The sequence below is a fragment of the Lipotes vexillifer genome, unplaced genomic scaffold (assembly GCF_000442215.2).
Source record: "Lipotes vexillifer unplaced genomic scaffold, Lipotes_vexillifer_v1.1 scaffold914, whole genome shotgun sequence".
NCBI classification, from domain to species: domain Eukaryota; kingdom Metazoa; phylum Chordata; class Mammalia; order Artiodactyla; family Lipotidae; genus Lipotes; species Lipotes vexillifer.
In genome coordinates this window covers 2488954-2511663 of record NW_006780388.1, presented here as the reverse complement: position 1 = coordinate 2511663, position 22710 = coordinate 2488954, and the positions used below count along the sequence as shown (strand labels likewise).

General features: G+C 56.0%; 4 protein-coding genes across 8 annotated transcripts in view; 2 read left to right on the top strand and 2 right to left on the bottom strand.

The window, feature by feature from the left end:
* E4F1 (E4F transcription factor 1) overlaps positions 1-2444 on the top strand; it is a 10451-nt gene extending 8007 nt beyond the window's left edge. Inside the window, exons 8-14 of one of the 5 annotated variants that reach the window (XM_007453535.1) lie at positions 121-330; positions 605-713; positions 873-1090; positions 1272-1470; positions 1544-1686; positions 1758-1820; positions 1902-2444. In XM_007453535.1, the coding sequence (XP_007453597.1) occupies positions 121-330; positions 605-713; positions 873-1090; positions 1272-1470; positions 1544-1686; positions 1758-1820; positions 1902-2258 (1299 nt within the window). In that variant the 3' untranslated portion in view covers positions 2259-2444. The remainder of the gene's footprint in view (positions 1-120; positions 331-604; positions 714-872; positions 1091-1271; positions 1471-1543; positions 1687-1757; positions 1821-1901) is intronic. The other 4 variants (XM_007453538.1, XM_007453536.1, XM_007453537.1 and 1 more) reach the window with 4 other exon arrangements.
* A 1170-nt stretch (positions 2445-3614) lies between these two features.
* On the top strand, positions 3615-6734 carry DNASE1L2 (deoxyribonuclease 1 like 2). Its single transcript, XM_007453665.1, is given in 9 exon segments — positions 3615-3758; positions 3853-3941; positions 4019-4102; positions 4184-4284; positions 4343-4455; positions 4599-4850; positions 5220-5347; positions 5867-6015; positions 6604-6734. Coding segments are annotated over 9 exon segments (1191 nt in total).
* A 171-nt stretch (positions 6735-6905) lies between these two features.
* On the bottom strand, positions 6906-17369 carry ECI1 (enoyl-CoA delta isomerase 1). The gene is made up of 7 exons (XM_007453534.1): positions 17318-17369; positions 17106-17219; positions 14282-14409; positions 10645-10791; positions 9721-9842; positions 8459-8637; positions 6906-7072 (listed from the first exon to the last, which is right to left on the bottom strand). The coding sequence occupies exons 1-7, from the start codon at positions 17367-17369 to the stop codon at positions 6906-6908; spliced, it is 909 nt and encodes a 302-aa protein (XP_007453596.1).
* A 1698-nt stretch (positions 17370-19067) lies between these two features.
* The window catches only part of RNPS1 (RNA binding protein with serine rich domain 1), an 8957-nt gene continuing 5314 nt past the window's right edge, over positions 19068-22710 (bottom strand). Inside the window, exons 7-8 of the mRNA XM_007453533.1 lie at positions 20126-20267; positions 19068-19521 (exon numbers count right to left, since the gene is read on the bottom strand). Of these exons, the coding sequence (XP_007453595.1) occupies positions 19422-19521; positions 20126-20267 (242 nt within the window). The 3' untranslated portion in view covers positions 19068-19421. The remainder of the gene's footprint in view (positions 19522-20125; positions 20268-22710) is intronic.

Sequence of the window (22710 nt, the reverse complement as noted above, 5' to 3'; positions counted from 1 at the left end):
GCATTCCTGAGTGAAGATGCCAGGTATGCATGGGGTCCCCTGGGGCTGCCCTGTGCGGTGGTGGCGGGTGGGTGCTGCGTGCCGGGCTGCCTGGCCAGCCTCCCTTTGCCTCCCCTGCAGCCCCCCGGCCCCGAGGAGCTTCCATGTTCCAGCGAGGGCAGCCGTGAGAACCTGCTGCACCAGGCCATGCAGAACTCTGGCATTGTCCTTGAGCGGGTCCCTGGGGAGGAGGGAGCCCTGGAGCCAGCCCCTCCCACTGTGTCCAGTCCCCAGCCCCTGGGAGATGGTCCCCCAGAACTGCCGCTGCTGGAGGTGGAACAGGTGGAGACAGTAGGTGCCTGCGCTGCTGGCGTGCCCCTTCTGGGGGGCTGGACCTTGGGTACAAAGTCACCATGCTATCCTGGCCGCCACCAGCCTCCTCGTTGTGCTCCCTGCAGTGGAAAGTTACATCACTGTCTGCAGTGACTTTGTTCCCTGATCTGTTTATCGCCTTCTTTGGGCCCATTATGGAGCCTCCCAGGGTCAGGGTGCCTCGGTCTGGCCTCCACGGTGCTGCTCGGGCCCAGCCTGCAATGGGTAATAGAGGTGTGCTGTGGTCCCCCAGCAGGTGGCCAGTGAGGCCTCAGCTGTGCCCAGGACCCACCCGTGCCCTCAGTGCAGTGAGACCTTCCCAACGGTGGCCACCCTGGAGGCCCACAAAAGAGGCCACGCAGGTGAATGGCAGGATGGTGGGGGTACTGGGCAGTGGATGGCTGTGGGTAGCCAGGAGGGGCTCTCGGGTGTGCTGTGGATGGTCAGGGTTGCCTGTGGGCAGGTGGCTAGGGTGGCGCCCTCGGGTGGTGGTCCCGGCCTGACACGGAGTGTGGCCCCAGGGCCGAGGCCATTCACATGCCCGCAGTGTGGCAAGGCCTTCCCCAAGGCCTACCTGCTCAAGAAGCACCAGGAGGTACACGTGCACGAGCGCCGCTTCCGCTGTGGGGACTGTGGGAAGCTCTACAAGACCATCGCCCACGTCCGCGGCCACCGGCGTGTCCATTCAGATGAGAGGCCCTACCCCTGTCCCGAGTGTGGCAAGTGCTACAAGACCAAGGTGGGTCCCTGATCCCCCACCTGCGGGCTCCCTGCTCCCTAAGCCAGATTTGTCCCTTGTTCCGTGCCCCCAGACCTCCCTCCTCACCCCTCACCTGACAGCCTGCTCAGTCCTAACCAGGGCCCACAGAGGGGGCTGGGAGAGCCAAGGCCAAGCTGGCCCTGATGGTGGGTCTCCACAGAATGCCCAGCAGGTGCACTTCCGGACACACCTGGAGGAGAAGCCACACGTGTGCCCGTTCTGCAGCCGAGGCTTCCGGGAGAAGGGCTCGCTGGTGCGGCACGTGCGGCACCACACGGGCGAGAAGCCCTTCAAGTGCTACAAGTGTGGCCGCGGCTTTGCTGAGCATGGCACACTCAACAGGCACCTGCGTACCAAAGGTAGGGCCGGGAGGTGGCAGGGACGGGGTGGGGGGCCGTGGCCAGCCAGCACTGACCGAGCTCCCTGCCACAGGGGGCTGCCTGCTGGAGGTAGAGGAGTTGCTGGTGTCCGAGGAGAGCCCCGCAGCGGCCGCCGCCGTCCTCGCCGACGACCCGCACACCGTGTTGGTCGAGTTCTCATCCGTGGTAGCCGACACCCAGGAGTACATCATCGAGGTGGGTATGGGGCCACCAGGGTTCGGATGGGGCCTGGGGCGGGCAAGGCTGACTTCTGATCCTCCGTCCAGGCCACTGCGGATGATGCAGAGACCAGCGAAGCCACGGAGATCATCGAGGGCACCCAGACAGAGGTGAGGGGCTGGGGGATGGGCGGGGTGGTGTGGCCTGGCACCCTCACCAGACTCATGGGCTGAGCCTTGAGCCACCCACAGGTGGACAGTCACATCATGAAGGTAGTGCAGCAGATCGTGCACCAGGCCAGCGCCGGGCACCAGATCATCGTGCAGAATGTGACCATGGACCAGGAGGCAGGGCTGGGCACAGAGGCAGCTGCTGCCGACACCATCACTATCGCCACCCCCGAGAGCCTGACGGAGCAGGTGGCCATGACGCTGGCCTCGGCCATCAGCGAGGGCACTGTGCTCACGGCCCGCTCGGGTACAAATGGCACCGAGCAAGCCACTGTGACCATGGTTTCATCGGAGGACATTGAGATCCTGGAGCATGCGGGCGAGCTGGTCATCGCCTCGCCGGAGGGCCAGCTTGAGGTGCAGACAGTCATCGTCTAACACGGGCGCCTGCAGGGTCCCGGGGGGCTGGGCTGGGGCAGGGGGTGAGGACCCCGAGCGCCCTGCCCTTTCCTGCCTGGCCGAGTACAGAGAAGATGGGCATAGAACTCAGGCGTTCAGAGGAGATGCGGAAGTGTAAATACACAGAGTTTTTGGTTGCTTTACAATAAAACATGAAAACCCGCCGCTTGTGATGTTGCGGCAGTGGCAGCCTCAGGGGCTGGTGCCACTGCCCTGGCAGGTTCCTCTGTGGCAGCCCCTGCCCGCCCAGGGATCCCAACAGGGCTGGCGGAACCTTGGCAGTGTGTGGGTGTCATTGGTATGTGGACAGGCAGCCTCCTGTTGCTGCCTTGCCCAGCTGGAGCTGTGACCCCAGCTTCCTGAGGCCCATGGAGGTGGGTGGGAGGGGATGCTGCTTCCTAGCCTCCAACCCTGGGGCCTCCCTGGGGCCGGGGAATGAGACTGGGAGACCCAGGAGTCTCGGCTTTTTACCTTGAGGTGACAGCACGTGGAGAAGCAGCAGGAGATGCTGGGCCACAAATGGGGCTGGTCTTTCCTGATTGTGTTGACTTCGTTTCCCTGAAGAGATGCACCTTGAGGGAGATTCTGGGTGACCTAGTCTCTGGGGGGCAGGGACAGGAGCAAGACCTGGACCGTGGGCATGTCTGGTCCTCTTTCCCAGTCTTGATGCAGCTCTTGGGCTGGCAGGGCCTTCTGAGTCCCTGTTCTAACAGGCTTGGGGGCACCAGAGCAGTCTCAAGGTGGATCCCCTACCGCCTTGCCCTGCGGGGGCGGGCGTGTGTGTGGTCTCTGTGGGAATGGGAGCTAGGAGTTACAGTGTCCAATTCGTGGAGGGGGCGGGACCCAGTGCAGTCCCGGCCCCTCCCTGGACCAGGGCTTCAAATACTCACGGAGCTGGGGCGCCAGAGGTGCTGCTAGACCAAGCCCTTGCAGTCTGTCCTGTGCTGCAGACACACCCCCAGCTGGGACCTCTGACTTCTACTGGGACCCAGATCCTAAGCCTCTGACACAGCCAATCCACATCCCTCAGGTGAGTCTGGGGGGGGGCGGGGTACTGAGCCGGGGGCTGGATGTGAATGGAGTCTCAATATTTGGGCCTCAGTTTCCCCACGAAGGAGAACGGCCACGGCCGTAAGCCCAGCCCACCACCTTGGGGAGACCTGGAGAGTGGCAGGGGGAGGATATGCCTTCCTGCCAGCCACCAATGGGGGGCAGAACCTGCCCGGCCCCCGCGTCCCAGCAGCCGGGACTGAGAAGGGTGGCCTGGTGTGTCCGATTCCATGTCCGCGCTCACGCGGGCTGTGTCTGTCTCTCTAAGCCCGCCTGCTTTGCGCCATGGGCGGGCCCCTGGCCTTACTGGCTGCACTCTGGGCGCTAGAGGCTGCTGGAGACGCGGCGCTGCGCATCGGAGCTTTCAACATCCGGAGCTTCGGCAACAGCAAAGTGTCGGACCCAGCCGGCAGCGGCATCATCGCGCAAGTGAGGCTGGGGACCCTGGGCGGGGTTGCAGCTGGGCTCCGCGGGCTAATTTGCCGCGCACACGTGACCCCGCACCTGCCGGCCCCTCCCCCAGATCCTGGCTGGCTATGACATCACGCTGGTGCAGGAGGTGCGGGACTCCGACCTGAGCGCCGTATCCGCGCTCATGGAGCTGATCAACAGGTATGGCGGGCAGGGCCCAACGTGGGCCCAGGTCTCGAGCGATGCCTTGACCCCGGGCTTGGCCGGTGTCTCCGCAGCGTGTCCAGGCACGAGTACAGCTTCGTGAGCAGTAAGCCCCTGAGTCGGGACCAGTATAAGGAAACATACCTGTTCGTCTACAGGTGAGGGGTGGGGATGCGGGGGAGGGGTGCGCGGGGCAGGAGGGGCCCCACTTGGGGCGCCCACCCACCCTCTACACCCAGGAAGGACACGGTGTCAGTTGTGGACACGTACCAGTACCTGGACCCGGAGGACGCCTTCAGTCGTGAGCCTTTCGTGGTCAAGTTCTGGGCACCCGGGTCAGGTGAGGCCCTGCCCGTCCCGCAGGCCCCGCCCCAGCCCCTGACATCTACCTCCTGCAGCTGCCGAGGAGTTAGTGTTGATTCCGCTGCACGCGGCGCCGCACGAAGCTGTAGCCGAGATCGACGCGCTCTACGATGTGTACCTGAACGTGATAGACAAGTGGGGCACCTACGTAAGCCCCTATGTCCATACGGCCCCGCCCTGCCCCACGGCCCAGGGTCCTGGAGGTGCGCCCTGGGGGTCGGCCACAGGCGTGAGGCTCTGCGCATGCGGCCCCTCCCGCAGCCTCAGACCCAGTTCCGCGGTGCCCCACAGGACATGTTGTTTCTGGGCGACTTTAACGCCGACTGCAGCTACGTGCAGGCTCAGGACTGGCCGGCCATCCGCCTGCGCAGCAGCGAGGTCTTCAAGTGGCTCATCCCGAACAGCGCCGACACCACGGTGGGCAACTCAGACTGTGCTTACGACTGCATCGTGGTCTGTGGTGCCCGCCTGCGCAGCAGTCTGAAGCCCCAGTTGGCCGCCGTATAAGACTTCCAGGAGGAATTCGGCCTGTACCAGGCTCAGGCGAGTGCTGGGCCCAGTAGGAGCAAGGCCCAACCTCAGTACACCTGGCGCTCCCCTCCCTGTACTACTGTTTCTAGAAAAGGCCCTTAGAGGTTCAGTTGGGGCTGAATGGAACAAATCTGGGATGGCAGTACAGGAAGCTCTTTACCTCCCCAGAGTGGGGCCCCGAGGCCATGCTCCCACCCAACCCACACAGCTGGGTTGGATAGCCCAGGCCTCGCTGGTCTGTTCCTCCACCCCCAGATGCAGTGGTTTGTGGACACCCAGTGGGCCCCTTCCTGGGGGGAGATGGGGCAGTTTTCTGGGGTGGAGCCTGAGGGAGGACTGGCTGCTCAGCAGGGCCTCAGAGTTGGCCCCTTCTCCCTCCAGGCCCTGGCCATCAGTGACCATTTTCCTGTGGAGGTGACCCATCAAGTCCCACTGACAGCCCTGAAGCCTGGCCAGGGCAGGCTGCCTGCAGACTCTGGCCACAAGGAGGAAGCCCCACAGGGCTGCAGGTAGGGTCAACTGGGCCTGGACAAGTGATGGGACTACTCCAAGCCTGTTTCCCCATCATGAAATGGGCTGCCACCACTACCTCTAAGGTTGTGAGAAGCACCTCGTAGAGTACTGGGCACACAGCTGAGCTCAATAAACAGCAAACACTCAGCCAGGACCACACACACATGTTGGCTCTGACGCCTTCATGTCCTTTCTTAGGACTCAGCTCTTCTGGGGCACAAACCTTCGTCTTGCAGCCAAGCAGGTCCCCGGTCCCAGCCCATTTAGGGGACAGGGACAGCCTGGCCTGCCCATTCCACATCCTGCTGGGAACTGACCACCTCCAGACCAGGCTGGCTCCAGAAGGCAGCTCCTGTGCTCACTGGCTGAAGCTCCCTGCTCGCTCTTTGTGCAAACTAAATGCTTTCAAGCACCTGTACTGAGTGCAGCTGGGGGTAAGTGCTCACACAGGTAGGGTGGATGTGCAAGGCCAACCTCCCAGTCTTCAGTGTTCCTCCTATGGCCCCGGTTCCCAGGCCTGCAGGTCACTCACAGGCACTTGTGTACGAGGGTCCTTTCCTACCCAGCACTGCAGTTGGCGGGGGTGGGGGGGGAGGTCAAGAAGGCTGGCCCCCTGCAACCAGCCGGCTGGCGGCGCTGGGACATGTGGAGAGCCTCCTCACTGGTGAGCAGGCAGGTTGGGTTAAGTTCCTGTCCACAGAACCTGAACAGCTCACAGTGGTACAGCCCCTTCAAAGGTGCCTTCCTGGTAGCTTCTTCCTCAGGAGCCCTGGGCTGGGTAAGGACTCAGCAGGGAGGACAGTGGCCTGCACCCTGAGTAAACCCATCACCTGAGGATTGGGAACAAGCAGAACTGGGGTACACAGTGTAACTGACAGGGGCCCGATGAGGTTTCTGGTTTTCGAAGCATCTCACCTTTGGCAGGATTTAACTGGCCTGAATTGTATGGGAGGGAAAAACCTTTGTTTCAAGAATCTGAACAAGCTTTTCTTGTTAGATCTTTCTAAAGTCAGATTTAGGACACCTGTAATGTAAAATGCCTCCCTCCTCCCTCTCCAAGTCACCCAATTTCTCTGAAACTCATACAAGCTTTCCATCCAAACGAAAAACCATGGCGGCCCAAGGGCTTTTCCCTTTTCCTTTTCTTGCGTGGCTTGCCAGGGCCCACAACTACCTGGCCTTATGCCTCCAGCAGTCAGGCATCCCACCAGCCAGGGATGGGAAACTCAAGGACTTTATTCTGCTCTGGGAGAGGAGACACTCAACGGTGACATCGCTGAGGTCCAGAAGGGTGCCATCTACCAGTTTATGATTCCCAAATCAAGACACTGCTTGCCAGCTGTGCCCATCTGCCCACCCGCCAGGCACAAAGGGTACTCGTGAGTGGTAACAGGCCTTAGGACAATGGGTACAAGGAACAGGCCTTTTAGGGAGATGAGCAAAACAAAGAGCTAAAAGTACTTTTAAATTGGAAAACACCTTTAAATCCCTTGGAACCATAGGGCCCCCAGAAGGGTGCAAACGGCTAAAAACCCTGCATGGGCAGCCCAGCCCTTAGCCTTTCTTTTGTTTGAGCTTTTCTAAGTACATCTGCAGGGACTTCTGGATGGAGTCTCTGGAGATGAAACTGACAAAGTTCTGGATGTCCGCATCGCGCTGCTTCACCAGGCGATCTACCGTGGTCTTTCGCATCATGTTCTTGGTCAGCTGTCGAGCGTGATCTAAAGAAGATGGGTCCCACCTGTGAAAACCCATGCTCTGCTCCGGGACAGTGGTATTCCCAAGCTTTCCAAGAGTTCCAACTGAAACTCCGGTAGAAAACTTAGAAAATTCAAGTGAGCAAAGAGAAGAAAATGAAAGCCACCTGTTCTCTACTGTCCATCGATTTCCTTTAAAATCATACAGGATGATATTGTGAAAGTTGCCTTTTTAACCTGTTATTTTCCCTCAACTATATTGTCGGCAATATTTTCCATGTCACTACATACTCTTTTACAACAAAATTAATGGCTGCATGGTATTCAGGCATTTGTCTGCGTCAGGCATCGGCAAACCTGGCCCCCCAGAGCTCAAGAGCCAAGAATGGTATTTACATTTTTATATAGATGGAAAAAAATTTAAAAGGGTAATATTTTGTGATACGTGAAAATTACATGAAATTCAGAATTTGGTGGCCTGGTTTTATTGGAACACAGACACACTTGTTAGTTCACGTTCTCTAAGTCCGCCCTCCTGCTCTGGTGTTATGGCAGAGACCACGTGACTAACAAAGCCGAAAATCTCCCTGGCTCTTTACAGACAGATTGCTGATCCCTGATTTCTACCATAGTTGATATAAGCAGCCCTATTTCTTTCTTTCTTTTTTTTTTTTGGCCACACTGCATGTGGGATCTTAGTTCCCTGACCAGGGACCGAACCTGCACCCCCTGCAGTGGAAGCAGGCAGTCTTAACCACTGGACCACCAGAGAAGTCCCAAGCAGCCCTATTTCTATACACAGATACACAAGCTGTCTCCAGCTGTCTGTGTAGTGGGTTGAACAGTGGACTCCAAAAAAGTATCTGCAAGAGACCTTACTTGGAAAAAGGTCTTTGCAGGTGTAACTGAGATCATCTTGGATTCAGGGTGGGCCCTAAATCCAGGGACAGGTGTCCGTAAAAGGAGAGGGAGCTCTGAGATATAGAGATACACTGTGTGAGAAGGTCATGTGAAGACACAGCAGGTATGGGAGTGACGCAGCCACAGCCAAGGACGCCTGGAGCCCCCAAAACTGAAAGGGGCAGGAAGGAGCCTCCCCCAGAGCCTCTGGCAGGAGCAAGGGCCTGCCCACACCGATTTTAGACTTCTGGCCTCCAGACTGAGAGAGAATGCATTTCCCTTGTTTTAAGCACCCCCCACACCCCCCCACACCCCCTGGCAACTCCCCCTCTTGTGGTAATTTGTTACATCAGCCTCAAGACACTGGGTCAGTCTGCTATTGTGAATGGCTCATTTGTGAATTGCTTGAGAACCTCCTGTCTCACCAGAAGCTCCAGGCTGAGGAGGGGACGGGGCTCTCTACTTGCCCACCGGTACCCACAGCTGTTGCCCCCCTGCCACGCCCCTCACCTGGAATGGCCATCCACCGGGCCATCACCGAGAGCGCTGTGCTCAGCACCTGGTCCTCAGGCACCACCTGGTCCACCAGGCCCACCTGGAGGGCCTCTGCTGGCAGGAAGAGCAACCCCAGCTGCAGGGCCTGCTCTGAGGCACGGTGCCCAATGGTGTTCACAAGGGTGTCTTTGAACCTGGAAGCAGACACCCACTCAGGGTGGGCTCAGGGCTCCCAGGGGATGGGGGTCAGGGAGGTGGGCTCAGCCCCGGGTCTGGTGGAGTGTGGGTGCATCCCCCAGCCTTACCAGAAGGGGGCGACGATGCCCAGCAGGGTCTCGTTCAGCCCAATGAGGTACTTGGGGTTGTCAGCCAGGATCCGGTAGTCGCAGGTGAGGGAGATAAGGCAGCCTCCGGCCGGGCAGGCTCCCTGCAGGGGAAGCAGGACCAACGGGCTCTGGATGCTGCTGTGGCTGGTTCCGGTCATCTTCCAGAGAGCCAGGGTCCCAAGGAAGGGCCTCAGGTGGCCGTGAGCTCTTGGATGCCTCCAGCCTCCAGGATGCTGTACCAACACTGTCTGGGGGTGTGCGCACAATGGGCTCCGGCTTACCCATCAGCCTGAGGCTGCGGGCACTGGTAGGGTGGCCAGCGCTCAGGCCCAGAACACCCCCTCTTTTCTCACGCTCATGTCAGGGCAGCAAGCAGCCTCTCCTCTCCTCCAGCAGGAGGTCCTCCGAGGCCCGACCTCACCCTGCCCTCATCTCACACATCCATTGCCCCAGAGGCCGTCAGCGGCCACCACACCCCATGGAGTCTTCCTGACTCTGGCCATCCCTCCTCTCCACCCAGCTCAGGCCCTCCCGGCACCTCTCTGGCCTTAGCCCCACCCCTGCCTTCCCTAGGTTAGGCCAAAGTGATGTTCCCAAAATGTAGATCTGATCCCCCACTTGCCCCCATTCTCATAACCCTCCTGCTGGACCACGTCGACCATGGGCCCTGACTCCTGCCCCCACATTCACCCCCACCTCAGTGAGCAAGTCCCCCCCAGCCCCACCCCTAGGCCCCCCCCTTCACCTGGTCTGTAATGGCAAGCTGACCTGTGCACCTCTGAGGGTCTCCCGACTGCCCCCTTCCTCTCCGAGGGCTTCTTGAGGGCAGGGCCACATCCACCCCCGCCCTAAGGGCTGGCCTGCAGCGAGCCACAGAGGCCCCTTGGCAGCGGGGGGGAGGTGGGCTCAGCCCCGGGTCTGGTGGAGTGTGGGTGCATCCCCCAGCCTTACCAGAAGGGGGCGACGATGCCCAGCAGGGTCTCGTTCAGCCCAATGAGGTACTTGGGGTTGTCAGCCAGGATCCGGTAGTCGCAGGTGAGGGAGATAAGGCAGCCTCCGGCCGGGCAGGCTCCCTGCAGGGGAAGCAGGACCAACGGGCTCTGGATGCTGCTGTGGCTGGTTCCGGTCATCTTCCAGAGAGCCAGGGTCCCAAGGAAGGGCCTCAGGTGGCCGTGAGCTCTTGGATGCCTCCAGCCTCCAGGATGCTGTACCAACACTGTCTGGGGGTGTGCGCACAATGGGCTCCGGCTTACCCATCAGCCTGAGGCTGCGGGCACTGGTAGGGTGGCCAGCGCTCAGGCCCAGAACACCCCCTCTTTTCTCACGCTCATGTCAGGGCAGCAAGCAGCCTCTCCTCTCCTCCAGCAGGAGGTCCTCCGAGGCCCGACCTCACCCTGCCCTCATCTCACACATCCATTGCCCCAGAGGCCGTCAGCGGCCACCACACCCCATGGAGTCTTCCTGACTCTGGCCATCCCTCCTCTCCACCCAGCTCAGGCCCTCCCGGCACCTCTCTGGCCTTAGCCCCACCCCTGCCTTCCCTAGGTTAGGCCAAAGTGATGTTCCCAAAATGTAGATCTGATCCCCCACTTGCCCCCATTCTCATAACCCTCCTGCTGGACCACGTCGACCATGGGCCCTGACTCCTGCCCCCACATTCCCCCCCACCTCAGTGAGCAAGTCCCCCCCAGCCCCACCCCTAGGCCCCCCCCTTCACCTGGTCTGTAATGGCAAGCTGACCTGTGCACCTCTGAGGGTCTCCCGACTGCCCCCTTCCTCTCCGAGGGCTTCTTGAGGGCAGGGCCACATCCACCCCCGCCCTAAGGGCTGGCCTGCAGCGAGCCACAGAGGCCCCTTGGCAGCGGGGACACTCACGTTGATGGCGGCGATCAGTACCAGGTTGGATAGGTACAGCCGCAGCCACAGCTCCTGCACCGCCTTCCAGTACTCGGCGTAGTGGGCTGGGTTCTTCCCGCACATCTCCGTCAGGTCCAGGCCTGCGGAGAAGACCCTGGGGCAGTCCTGGGGAGGTTGGGGGGGCAGGGGCCCCGTCAGAGTCTGCCCCACAGTGCCAACACAGCCTCAGGGCCCAGGGAGCCCACAGGTGCTCAAGGGACAGAGGAACTGAGGTCATGCTCGGGCAGCACGATGCTGCCCCCAGGAGCCCAGAGCTGGGGGCTCCAGGGAGGCAGCCTGGACCTCCCTTGGACTCTGTTCCTTCTGCATCGTGGGATATTCTTCCCTTTCCAGCTTCAAACTGGAAGAAAAGGCAGCAGAGCTAGGTGCTCCCCCAGGGACATAAACACACTGGACTCTGTGCATACCTCTGTACTCATCCCGGGGAGAGGAACTCAGAGGCGGGGGAGGACTCCTGACAGTCAGAGGGGACACACATTCTGATGTACCCCAAAAGCAAACTGCAGACTCCAGTGCAGGCCAGAAGGTGCAGCTGTCAGGACCCGGCCAGGGAAGGAGGGAGTGGTGAGCAGTCAAGAAGACAGACCTCAGGACTCCCCTGGTGGTCCAATGGTTAAGAATCTGCCTTCCAGTGCAGGGGATGTGGGTTTGATCCCTGGTCGGGGAACTAAGATCCCACAGGCCGCAGGCAACTAAGCCCGTGCACTGCAACGAAAGATCCCGTGTGCTGCAACTAAGACTCGACGCAGCCAAAAGTAAATAAATAAAATAAAATGGTTTCTGTTTTTTTTTTAAAAAAAAAAGATGGACCAACTTATGTCATGGCTGCAGTCTGGTCATCATGCAGTTAGCTTTTTTTAAAAAAAAGAAGACAGACCTCTGCCCTGGGCTGTCACATGTGAGACAGAAGCCGGGGGAAGGATCTGTAAGGCATGTGTGTCTTGTGTGGACGCCCCAGGCCCCAACACAGCCGCTGAAGTGGGGGTGGGGAGCGCAGACCAAGGCAGAAGGTGCTTCTGGGCATGGGCACCAGGTTCTGGGTGCTCCGTCAAGAATGCAGGCCAGGGGAGGGGCAGCTCCCCAGCCCTCACCCGAGAACACCGCACCTGGGGTTGCTGATCACTAACCAGCACTGGCCGCGGTCACCATGTGCTGCTGCAGCAACGACCGAACCCCCTCCCCTGCCTGCAGTGTCTGTGAGGAGGGGCAGCCACACTCGAAGTCCTCTACATCCTTATATTAAGCGACAAAAGCAAGTTGCAGTGCAGGGCATAGATGCGGCCCCGTGTTTCTCATATACACACGTGCCTGTGTGTGCACTGATACCAGCAGGCTGGCCTTTTGTTTACGTGGAACGTGTTCCACTCCTGTCACTAAAAAGGCCCCACAGGGATGGGAAGACTGGTGGTCGGTACACCACGTCCTGCTGTCTCACAGGTCCTGCTGTCTCACAGGCTGGAGCAGGGACCCCTGAGCCAGCGACTGTTGGGGGTGGGGGGTGGAACGGCAGGGGGATGGAGCTGCTCCTGCTCTGAAGATGTGGCAGGACTGATATTCAGCTTTTCAGCCTTCCTCCTTAATCTCTTCCCACCATGAGCTCCTGGCTCCCCCCTCCTCACTGCCTCCCCAGTTCATTTTCTCAGCACAGAAGCTGGAGAGGCTGAAAGCACTTGCCCACAGTCCTGGCGCTGGAGGGAAGCAAAGGCAAAGAACTCTATTCTGGATGCAAGAGAAGCGAACACATTAATCCCAGGTGGGGATGGCCTCTGCCAGACAGATGAAAACAGATGTGGGTTGGCCTATTTCCGTGATTTCTGTGATTCAGCAACGTGTCTGTAGTGGGCCGAACTATGTTCCCGAAGAATACAAGGTCAAGTCCTCACCCCAGTACCCGAGAATGTGACCTTATTCAGAAATAGCGTCTTTGCAGATGAGATCAAGTTAAGATGAGGCCATACCGGAGTATGGAGGTCCTAAATCCTTTGACTGGTGTCCTTCTGAGGAGGATTCAGACACAGAGACAGGGCAGACGGCCACGTGGAGACAAGTACAGGAACCCAGGGGCCCCCCGAAGCTGGCAGAAGCAAAGGATTCTCCCCCACGGCCTCTAGATGTGATTGGCCCTGTGACACCTTGCTTTTGAACCTGTGGCCTCCAGACCGTGAGGGAATACATTTCTGTTGTTCTGCCCCAATGCTCCCCGTTGGTGGTCCTTCGTTAAGGTGGCCCCAACTAACACAAGTCCTTCCAAAACATTTGCTGAGGACCCACTTTGGGCCAGGCCTTGTGCTACGTATACAGGAGGAACTTGATACAGAACACGAGGCGCAGACACATTGCTGGAGGGGAGGACACTGTCACAAGAACGCAGGCTCCGGAGGGACAAATGCTGGCTCCCTGTCCCCAGAGCACAGGGGCTGGGGGCCTGGACAAGCGACAGGTCTTCCCCTCTTTCGTTCTAAAGGTCCTATCTCTGGTGACACACAATACTCTCATTTTCAGAGCATAATAAAGAAAATGTCAAGCTATGAAATGACACCTTAAATGGAGTATTTTCAGGAATTATCCAGGGTGAAAAGTTCCTAGGCAATTTCAGCATCTCTAGGCAGGTTAGAAAGTTCCCTCAAATGATCTACACCCAGTATCAGTCCTACCCTTGGAGCAATAAGGTCATCTCACTCCCATGGGATGGGGCAAGGCTTGGCTCTGCAAACCCCAGCTTCACGGGACGCACTGTGTGCGTGCATCAGGCCAGCCCCTGAGGGTTCCCTGCTGGTCCGTGCCTCCAGCTCAGTGATGGGTCCCCTCGTCAGAGGCAGCCAGGCTCTCCAGAGCTGCAACTCCAGGCCACCCCAGGAGTGGGGTTTTAAGGGTTAAACCTGAGGGTTTAAGGAAGCAGGTGCGAGCCCACAGTGGACCTTCCAAACCTTGGCCTAAAAGGTGCAGGAAGCAGGCTGTGACCGTCTGCTTCCTGTACCTTTAATGATGGCAGGGCCAAGGTGTTCCCAATGGTCTCTAGTATCGTGGCACTTAGCTTTGGGGGACACTCATGCTGTCTGTGGCTCCAACTTGAAAGGTGACCCCAGTGCTCTTCCTGACCCAACAAAGTCCTGTTGATACCAGCATTTGCTGGCTTGTAGGGGAAATGCTGCCATTCCCATTCCCCTCGAGAATTCAGAAGGGAAAAGCCTGCCCTCTGATACCTCAACTCTAGGACCTGCCCAGACGGGAATGGAGGGCACAGCTTTTGGGATGAGCACCGTCACTGGGGCCGGCCTGGGTGGGTCCCCAGGAAGCTGTTGCCAAGTTTGCACAGGGTCCACCCTTTGTGAGGTCGCATGGCCTCAAGGGTATCCTGCAGAAACGTCACCTGCCCTCACCTACATCCTGGCACCTGGGCGTGGAGGGCCGAGGCTTGCCCCAGGTCTGGCTCCACAACCGCATGACCTGGGAGATGGCCTGGGAACTAAGGATCAGCCTCCTGCAGGAGAACCAGCTGCCCATGGTACGGCCCCCTCGAGCCCCCACACCCAGGACAACCCCTGAAAGCCTTTGTGGTGGCACCCACACCTGGGTGGAGCTAAGGAGCACCCACCGAAGTCAGGATGACGCCTCGGAAGGTCTTGTCATTCTCCAGCTTCTCCAGGCTGATAATGAACTCTGTCAGCAGCTCTAGGCTGAGGCTGTTCACTGGGGGGTTCTTGAACTTCATCACGGCGACCCCTAGTTTGAAAATGAAAAGGACAAAACTCATACCCAGCATGGGAAAGGTACCCCCAACTACCCTGCACCCTCAACCAGGCCATGGGAAGCTACACAGATTTTCGGTTTTTTAAATTGAGGTGAGATTCATATACCTTATAAGAAAGGGAACCCTGTACCCATCAGCAGTTACCATTCCTCCTGTTCCAGCCCCTGGCAATCAGTAATCTCCTTCCTGTTCCTATGGATTTGCCAATTGTGGACATTTCATATAAGTGGAATCATATGTGACCTTTTGTGTCTGTCTTCATTTACTGTTTTCAAGGTTCATTTATGTAGTAGCATGTGTCAGTGCTTCATTCCTCCTTAAGATCAAATAACGTTCCATTAACTGTGTACAGCATGTTTTGCTTATCCATTCATCTGCTGATGGACACTTGGGTTAGTTCCACCTTTTGGCCATTGTAATACTGCTGTGAACATTCATGTACAAATTTTTGTTGATCTTTTTCTCCCAGATATAAGTCCTACATCCTCAGGGGAGTAAGAAATGGCCTTAGTTTCTTGAGTAAGTGAGCAAACACTAAGAACCAGATGTGCAAGGAGGAACTCCAGTGGGGGCCTCTGGTTCATGCTTGTTTAAGGATTGAGAGTAAGAATATCAGGGGTCAGATGTTCTTAAACACTCCATCTATTCATTTATACTGCCAGCAGCAGGGAAAGCAGGAGTGGCAGGGCCTGCCCTTGTGGACAGTGCAGCTGCTGGCCTGGGCCAGCTGGGGCCATCTGTTCTCACTGCCTGGCCCAAGGGCAGACCCCAAGGGCTTTAGAAATGCCACTGTTCACTTAGGGTACATTTCCCTGGTCAAGGCCTTGGAAATCTCTGGATAGTCAACACAAACCATTCTCTAGGAATGAGAATTAAGTCCTGAAGGCAAGGAGACTCTTTTGAGACCTATGATTTATGAGGAAGAGGTAATTATTAACTGGCTACAGGTATGTACATGTACACATAAGAAGCAATCAAAACTTTCAGAAGAGAGCTCCCCAAACTTGATTCGGAGGTAAGTTTCTTTTTTCTTTTTTTAAAATTTATTTATTTTATTTTTGGCAGCATTGGGTCTTTGTTGCTGCGCGCAGGCTCTTCTCTAGTTGTGGCGAGCAGGGGCTACTCTTTGTTGCGGGGGGTGGGCTTCTCATTGCGGTGGCTTCTCTTGTTGTGGAGCACAGGCTCTAGGCACATGGGCTTCAGTAGTTGTGGCACATGGGCTCTAGAGCACAGGCTCAGAGTAGTTGTGGCACACAGGTTTAGTTGCTCCACAGCATGTGGGATCTTCCCAGACCAGGGATTGAACCCGTGTCCCCAGCATTGGCAGGCAGATGCTTAACCACTGAGTCACCAGGGAAGTCTCAAATGAAAACATTTAAAAAAGTACTTTTATTCCATTAATTCCTCCAAGCCTCAAGATGCCTGAAGGTTACCCAGGTCTGGCAGTGAGGACAGAACCAAGCCTGGCTTTCTGACCTCAAACTCAACCTTCTACCACGATAAGCCGGTGAAGCTAGCGAGTTCTTCCATGGTGGGGTGGGAAAGCACTTTGGCAAAAAATTGTCTCACTGATAATTTTTTTCTTACTTGTTTACATAAAAGAAAGTCTACCATTCAAACCATTTTTAAGTGTACAATTAAGTGGTATTAAGTATATTCACAATCTTGTGCAACCACCACCACCTACTCCAATACTTTAAAAAATGTGTTTTATTCAAGTTTTGGTATATATTCAAATCTGTCACAGAAACGATCCTTTCAGAAACTAAGGTTTTTGTTGGACTCATAGTTGGGCTCCTCATCACCTGGCTCGGGCAGCCCGCAACCCAGAGAGGAGCTAAACTAGAGAACTGAACCAAGGAACACGGTGGGTGCCCTGACAGCAGTCCAGGCACAGGCAGCGATGCACAACCTGTGTGTGTCTGGGGGGCTCAGGGGGGCTGAGACTGTAGCCCCATTTGGGGAGGAGCTTGGCTCCCTGCCAAGCCAGAGTGGACTGGGGATGGGAGGCATCTTGAAAGGCTGAGGCCAGGAGCTGGGAGGTCATGAGACAGCTTGTCCTAAAATCTGACACTGCACGTCTCCGATGTCAAGCCTGCTCAGGACCCAGCTCTGAAGTGCCCTCTGGTAGAGAAAGCACTGGTTTCTCTTTCAAAAGTGCTTTTTCTATATTTTAAAAATCCCCCTTGGAGACTTTTAGGAGGTGTTCTGATGGGAGTGGGTAGGAGTGATTTCACTTGTGGCTCCTGGCTTTAATTAAAAAAATATCTGCTGGGTTCTGTGCCACTTGGGAGTATTAAGAAAAATTAAAATATTTTATTCTGAAATACTTCCAATTATTTTAGTTCCCAATTTAACAGCTAAGGAGCACATGCCCCAAACTTTAAAAACTGAAATATTTTTATCTTCATAATGAACTGGGGGGCGAAAACACCTAGACTGATGACCCTTAAGCTTTTAACTCAACAGAAACTGCCTTTAAAATTGGGCTTTATCCCGTGGCCTTTAGAAATTCGAGCGTTCTCCCGAGTCTGGATTCCAGGTCTGGGCCTGGAGCTGGGGGAGATCAAACGCACTACCCAGTGAAGCCCGCTCTGCTGCCAGCGCCCCCCTCTTTCCCCACAGCCGGGCGGCCGGGCGCTCGGGAGAACGCGCTCCGGGCGCTTACCTGCGGCTGCGTCCGGCTCCACCAGCACCCGCTGGGTCCCGAAGCGCCGCGCGCTGTCCCCGCTGCCGGCCGCCGGCTCCGTCCGCCTGATGGTCGTGCCCCGGAGCAAGGCCCCTGCGGAGGGCAGCGCGAGGCCCGTTAGCCTGCCGCGCTCCTGCCCGTCCCCCTCCCCAAGCTCCTGCCCAACCCGGCCCCCGCCCCGGGTCACGCACACGGGCGGAGCAGGGCACGCGACGAGACGCGCGTTCCTGCCGCCAGCGCCATCTTGACCGCGCTGGGTCGGGGTCGCGGCGCCGGGGTGTGGCCTTGCCGCCCGCCCCGCCCCCAGGGCCTAGGCCTCTCCTCCGGGAGGCAGAGACTGCACCCGGCCAAGGCCGCGGTCGGAGGCCCGAGCGGGCTTAGCTGAGCAGGACGCTGGGGCTGCGGGGTGAAGGGTCGCCGATAGGGAAGCCCGGACAGGGCAGACGCCGCGCTCCCCACGACCCGCAGCTGCGCCACCACGCAAAGATCGAGCCGCCCAGGCCTGGGACCACACGTAAGTCACGGAGTGTGCGAGTCCCGGAGAGGGTTGTGAGCTGAGTGGTAGTCAGGGACTGTGGGGACCCCGGCAGCTTGCGGCCCTGCAGAGCCGCCAGCAGAGCTGTGGGCACTGGAAAGGATGCTAGAAGGGGTGCTGATGGGGGCCAGTGTGAACTCCGCCTCCTGCCTGTGAGGGGGGACCAGGAATCACAGCTGGTGGTTTAGCCACAGGCATGGGGCAGCATAGCCTGGTGACTAAGAACTGACTCTTCACCTTCCCCAAGGGGTGAGGTGCCCTCACACCACTGTGGGACTGCAGTGCTCCCCACAAGGAAGGGGAAGGAGACATCTCGTGTTTGTATTTACTTGATCCTGCCTGAACACTGTTCTGACCATTCAGTTTGAACACTGGACACAGTAAGCACCAAGGGTCAAGTACGGGGCGGGGGGGGCACGCAACTGAGACTTGTTTTTGTAACATCCTAAGTGTTTTCAATTGTTCCTTGTGGAACAAACCAGTTTTTGAGGTGGAAAATAGTTTTTCCATGGCCACGTAAAATAGCAGCAGCAAATGAAATCCACATTTCTGGTCAGGCAGAATTCAAAGCTCCTGTAATATAAAGGTGATAAAACACCTTTCTGGGACTTCCCTGGTGGTCCAGTGGTTAAGACTCAGCACTCCCAGTGCAGGGGGCGGAGGTTTGATCCCTGATTAGGGAACTAATAAGATCCTGCATGCTGCATGGCGTGGCCAAAAAAGAAAAACAAAAAACACCTCTTTCTAAAATGTGTCTAGCCAAGGAGCAGCCCAACACTCATAAACACTTCCAGTGTTTTTCTGGTTGAGAGGTTTTGGAGCTGTGACTTTGGGAATGAAACCAAAACATTTTTTAGACAATCATGTTTAATTACCTCACAACTGAAGCTGCCTTTGGGGCCAAGGGACAGGAAGGAGGCAGCAAACCCAACACTTGAGCTGCACTCTAATCCTACGTTTATTCAACACAATTATTTTCTCTACACAACAAAGTACAAACATAATATTATCTAAAATGCTACAAAGTTACAAAACTCAAAACAGAAAATGTATAGTACTGACTGTACAATAAAAGCCAAAAAAGCAATGTACACGTTGCCAAAGTAACCTGCACGACCACCATGAATACCAACACAACGCGGGGTTCTGTGATGACCGGAAAGAGCTAGCTCTCAACTTACCAGTTTCAGAGAGAAAGGGAGCCGTGGGTTTGTCTGTGTGTGTGCATGCACGCACATGAGTACACGTGGAAAGAACCATTTTGGGTATTTGGCCCTAGAGGTCAGAAGAGGACTCAAGCAGGGGAGCAGGGCCAGGCTAACAGGAATGGTAGCTGCGTAAAAGCACACCCTTTCCTGTGGGACCCTGCAGGCCAACAGGTTAGGGCACGACCGGCCCACCAGATGGACCCCACGTCATCTGTGGAATGGGAAAACATGCTCCCAGGCTGGGGCTGTACCACCGCCTGGAGCCCCCTGCTCATCCCTGCTGGCTTTGCCACTAAACTGACTCTCAGGAACTAGAAATGTGGAAGCTTTCTAGCCAGAAAACTGGAGGGCATCATTATAAGCACGACCCCAAACCAACAACACTCCTGCAGCCGGAACTCTGCCGCCAGGGGAAATGTAGCAATTACTGCCTTCACCTTCGAAGCCTGCCCCTGAGTGAGGGATTTCTTTCCTACCGATCCTCCTTCTGCAAAGTGACAAAAGTGAGTTGGATGGGATACAAGTCACAGGGCAGAGCTTCGGTGGCCCTGCTTATCGGGAGGAGTTGGAGCTAGAGCGGCTCCTGTGGCGGCGGCGGCCAGGGGAGCGGGATCGCCTGCGCACGGGGGACCTGCGCCGAGGCGAACGTGACCTGTGGGAAGAGGAGAAACCATATCAGAGACGAAACCCACGCCCCGGGAGCAGCTCCGCATCTGGGATGACAGGGGTAAAGCTGCCTTCTTTCGGGAACAATTCTACACAGCTTCACACTCCAACACTCCAGTCAGGACAGCTCCCTTTGGATGTCACTGACACAGAACCCCTGGGAGACACACAAATGTTCTGGAGACCAAAGGCACGACCCCAGGCACTCTCCTCTTCTTCGAGGGCTGTGCAAAGTGCAGCCTGACACCACTAGCAGAGGACAGCCTGACACTGGCCTCTGCCAAGGGTGTTGTTAGCCTCTCCCCTATTCCTCTGACCCTTCCGGTTTTCTCATGGAGGGAGGGGAGGGGCCACACCTCCCGAGGGTCCCTCAATCAGGCAGCTAGCTCTTCCTTTCCCTAGCTGGAAAGAACATGATGAGCTCTGAAGGCTGCCTATGCCAATGCTGCTTTCCCACCCCCATCATGAGGCACAGGGGACAGGCAGGGCTGGACAAAGTCCCAAAGTCATCATCCTAACTTTATGTTTGTAAATAAGATAAACGGAAACTGGCCCTAATCAGTCCCCTGTGAGACCCCGAAGTGATTCACCTTCTCCTCATCCGTGGGGGTGATCTGCGCCACATGGGAGGTGGTGGCAGCATTCTCCTGGGAGGGCTGAATCGCCTGGGGGGTGGCCGAGGCCAGGGGGCCAGCACAGCAGTGGCAGTGATCTCCTGGCCATCAATTTGTCCTGTTGAAAAAAGGATAAAGTCACAAAATATCTAACAAGCACCTACCCTGGGCCAGGCCCAATGCCAGCTATGGGCATACCATGGTGAGTGAGACAGAGAGGAGCCTGGGGGACAAGGACAAACTACTCTGGTCACAGAAAGAACCTCATAATTACTGTTATTGGAGGTTTCATAAAGAAAACTACCAGGAAGCAGGGAACCTAATGGGGGACTCATCTTAGTGCATTGGGACAGCCTTCCACGGGAAGCACCATCCAAGTCAACACCTAAAGAACAGCCTGGAATTTGCTAAGTGAGGGGAAGAGCTATGCTCCCGCCCTGAGCTGGAAGGTGGTGTTGCACTTGAACTTCCTTCTTAAGAGCAATGTGAAGGGGGCACTGCAGTGAGGAGACCTGGCAGGGGGCTTTGGCAGGACTGAGATGGGGGTGAAACGTAAGAACTCAAGGGATAATGGGGAGGTATAGTCACCAGAGCTTGGTGATGGATCAGGTGAGCAAGCCCAGGGGTGGGGTGAAGGATGATCAGCACCAGGGTTTTGGATGATCTGTGATCTCTCCTGAGAGGTGGGGCCTGAGAGGAAGAAGGGACTTCTGGGGTGGGGAACAAAATGAAAGGATGTTCAGGAGTTGTCAAGTCTGTCTAAAGAGTTTGAAAAAAGTGCCTCAGGGAGTTGAGTCCACGTGCAGCAAGTACTAAAACCACGTGTGAATGAAATCGTAGAATGGCAAGGGGAGGCAGCTCAGAATGGAGGCAGAAGGAAACTGCAGGACCTCAGGGAAAGAAAGAGCAAAGGAAACTGAGGCACAGACCCAAGAATCCCAGGGGATAAGGCACCCCGATCCAGTCCAGGGACTGCTCAGGGGACCAAGCACAGCCCGTGTACCTGCAAAGGGTGGAGGGTCTTCTATCTTCTCAGCTCCTACTTTCAAGGGAACTTCTGAGGTACTAAGGTGACTCAGGAATTTGGACCTAGTTCACAACATACTTGAAAGGCTCAATTTAAGTAATAAACAAGGTTTAAGGTGGCCCTGGCCTATGGCCAAAAGCCAGTCCAAATCAGGGATTTCACAGGCACTGACTATGTAACAACAGAGGCAAAGTCATCCTCTGGCTAGCTACCAGTAAAGGCCAAGCCCCCCCGCCACTTTCTTTCTGGAGAGTGTGGAGCTGTTCCATTCAGTGGTGCACAGCACAATACGGGGACACACAGGAAAGTCCTACCAGAATCTTAAGAAAACGTGGAATATTTATAATCACACACATCCTGAATGTGCCCAAGTCTCCCAAATTTTTAGCAAGTGCTCAGACTCTATCAAATACACAAGATCGACAGTCTCTAAAACAAAGGTGTGACTCAACAAAGCCAAGAGCTGATGTGTGCAGAGGGATGGATCATAGTTTATGCTTAACTCATAAAACACTCCAGAGGGATTTAAGTAGATTCAAAGAGTTGTACCTCAGTACCAAGGAAAATTTTGTAGTATACAAACTCTACCAGAGCTCAAGGGCCAAAGACTGTGAGGCTATTTATCAAATGTATAAGAGGGCCTCCAAGGATGCCAAGATTGTAAAGGGTTCAGACTCTCCTTCCCACTTGGCCTGGCAGCCCACACAGTGCTGTGGGCAGTCCTGGCTCAGCTCCAGCTGCCTAGAGTACAGCAGCAGTGAGCTGGGGCACAGACAAATCCCATATTCCTTCAAATGCAGACTATTCAAAATTTGAAGCTATTCACAAGCGTTCAAAGGTTGACAAATCATTCTACCCAATAAAAAGTGGCTATGGGAAATGGGTAAAATTTGTGAATTCAGTGAAGTTATCCTAAAAATGCTGAAATGTTAGCAAAAGACAAAATGAGTCAGGACTTCCCTAGTGGCACAGTGGTTAAGAATCTGCCTGCCAATGCAGGGGACACGGATTTGAGCCTTGGTCCAGGAAGATCCCACATGCTGCAGAGCAACTAAGCCCATGTGCCACAACTACTGAGCCTGCGCTCTAGAGCCTGCGAGTCACCACTACTGAGCCCGTGCTCCGCAACAAGAGAAGCCAACGCAATGAGAAGCCCATGCAAAGCAATGAAGACCCAATGCAGCCAAAAAAAAAGAAAAGAGAGAGAGACAGAGAATGACTCAGGATTAAAGAAAACATTTCCATATAAAAATGATGCGCTGTTATATTCATAATATACTCCTTGTGGGAGGGGGAAAACCATTCATTTGATCCTCAAACTTTGATTGATATTCATATTTGATGAATTTTTTTCAAGAACCATGCTCCACAAAACATGTTTTTGGTAAACACACACCCACTGAGTAAGAACTGGAATCTTGAAAGAGCTCCAGGGAGATTCTTACATGCAGCCAGGTTGAAAGTCGGTTTTAAACACACTATGAGTGGTGGGTAGCTGGTCGTGGACAGGGGACAAAGAAACAGCGGTTCAGAG

Coding starts and splice junctions, on each gene's coding strand:
- ECI1 (XM_007453534.1), bottom strand. CDS start 17,369: ATGGCGCTGGCGGCAGGAACGCGCGTCTCGTCGCGTGCCCTGCTCCGC. Junction 9,843..10,644: donor TACTGATCGCCGCCATCAAC/GTGAGTGTCCCC, acceptor CTTCCCCTGCAG/GGAGCCTGCCCGGCCGGAGG. Junction 8,638..9,720: donor GGCATCGTCGCCCCCTTCTG/GTAAGGCTGGGG, acceptor GTCTGCTTCCAG/GTTCAAAGACACCCTTGTGA.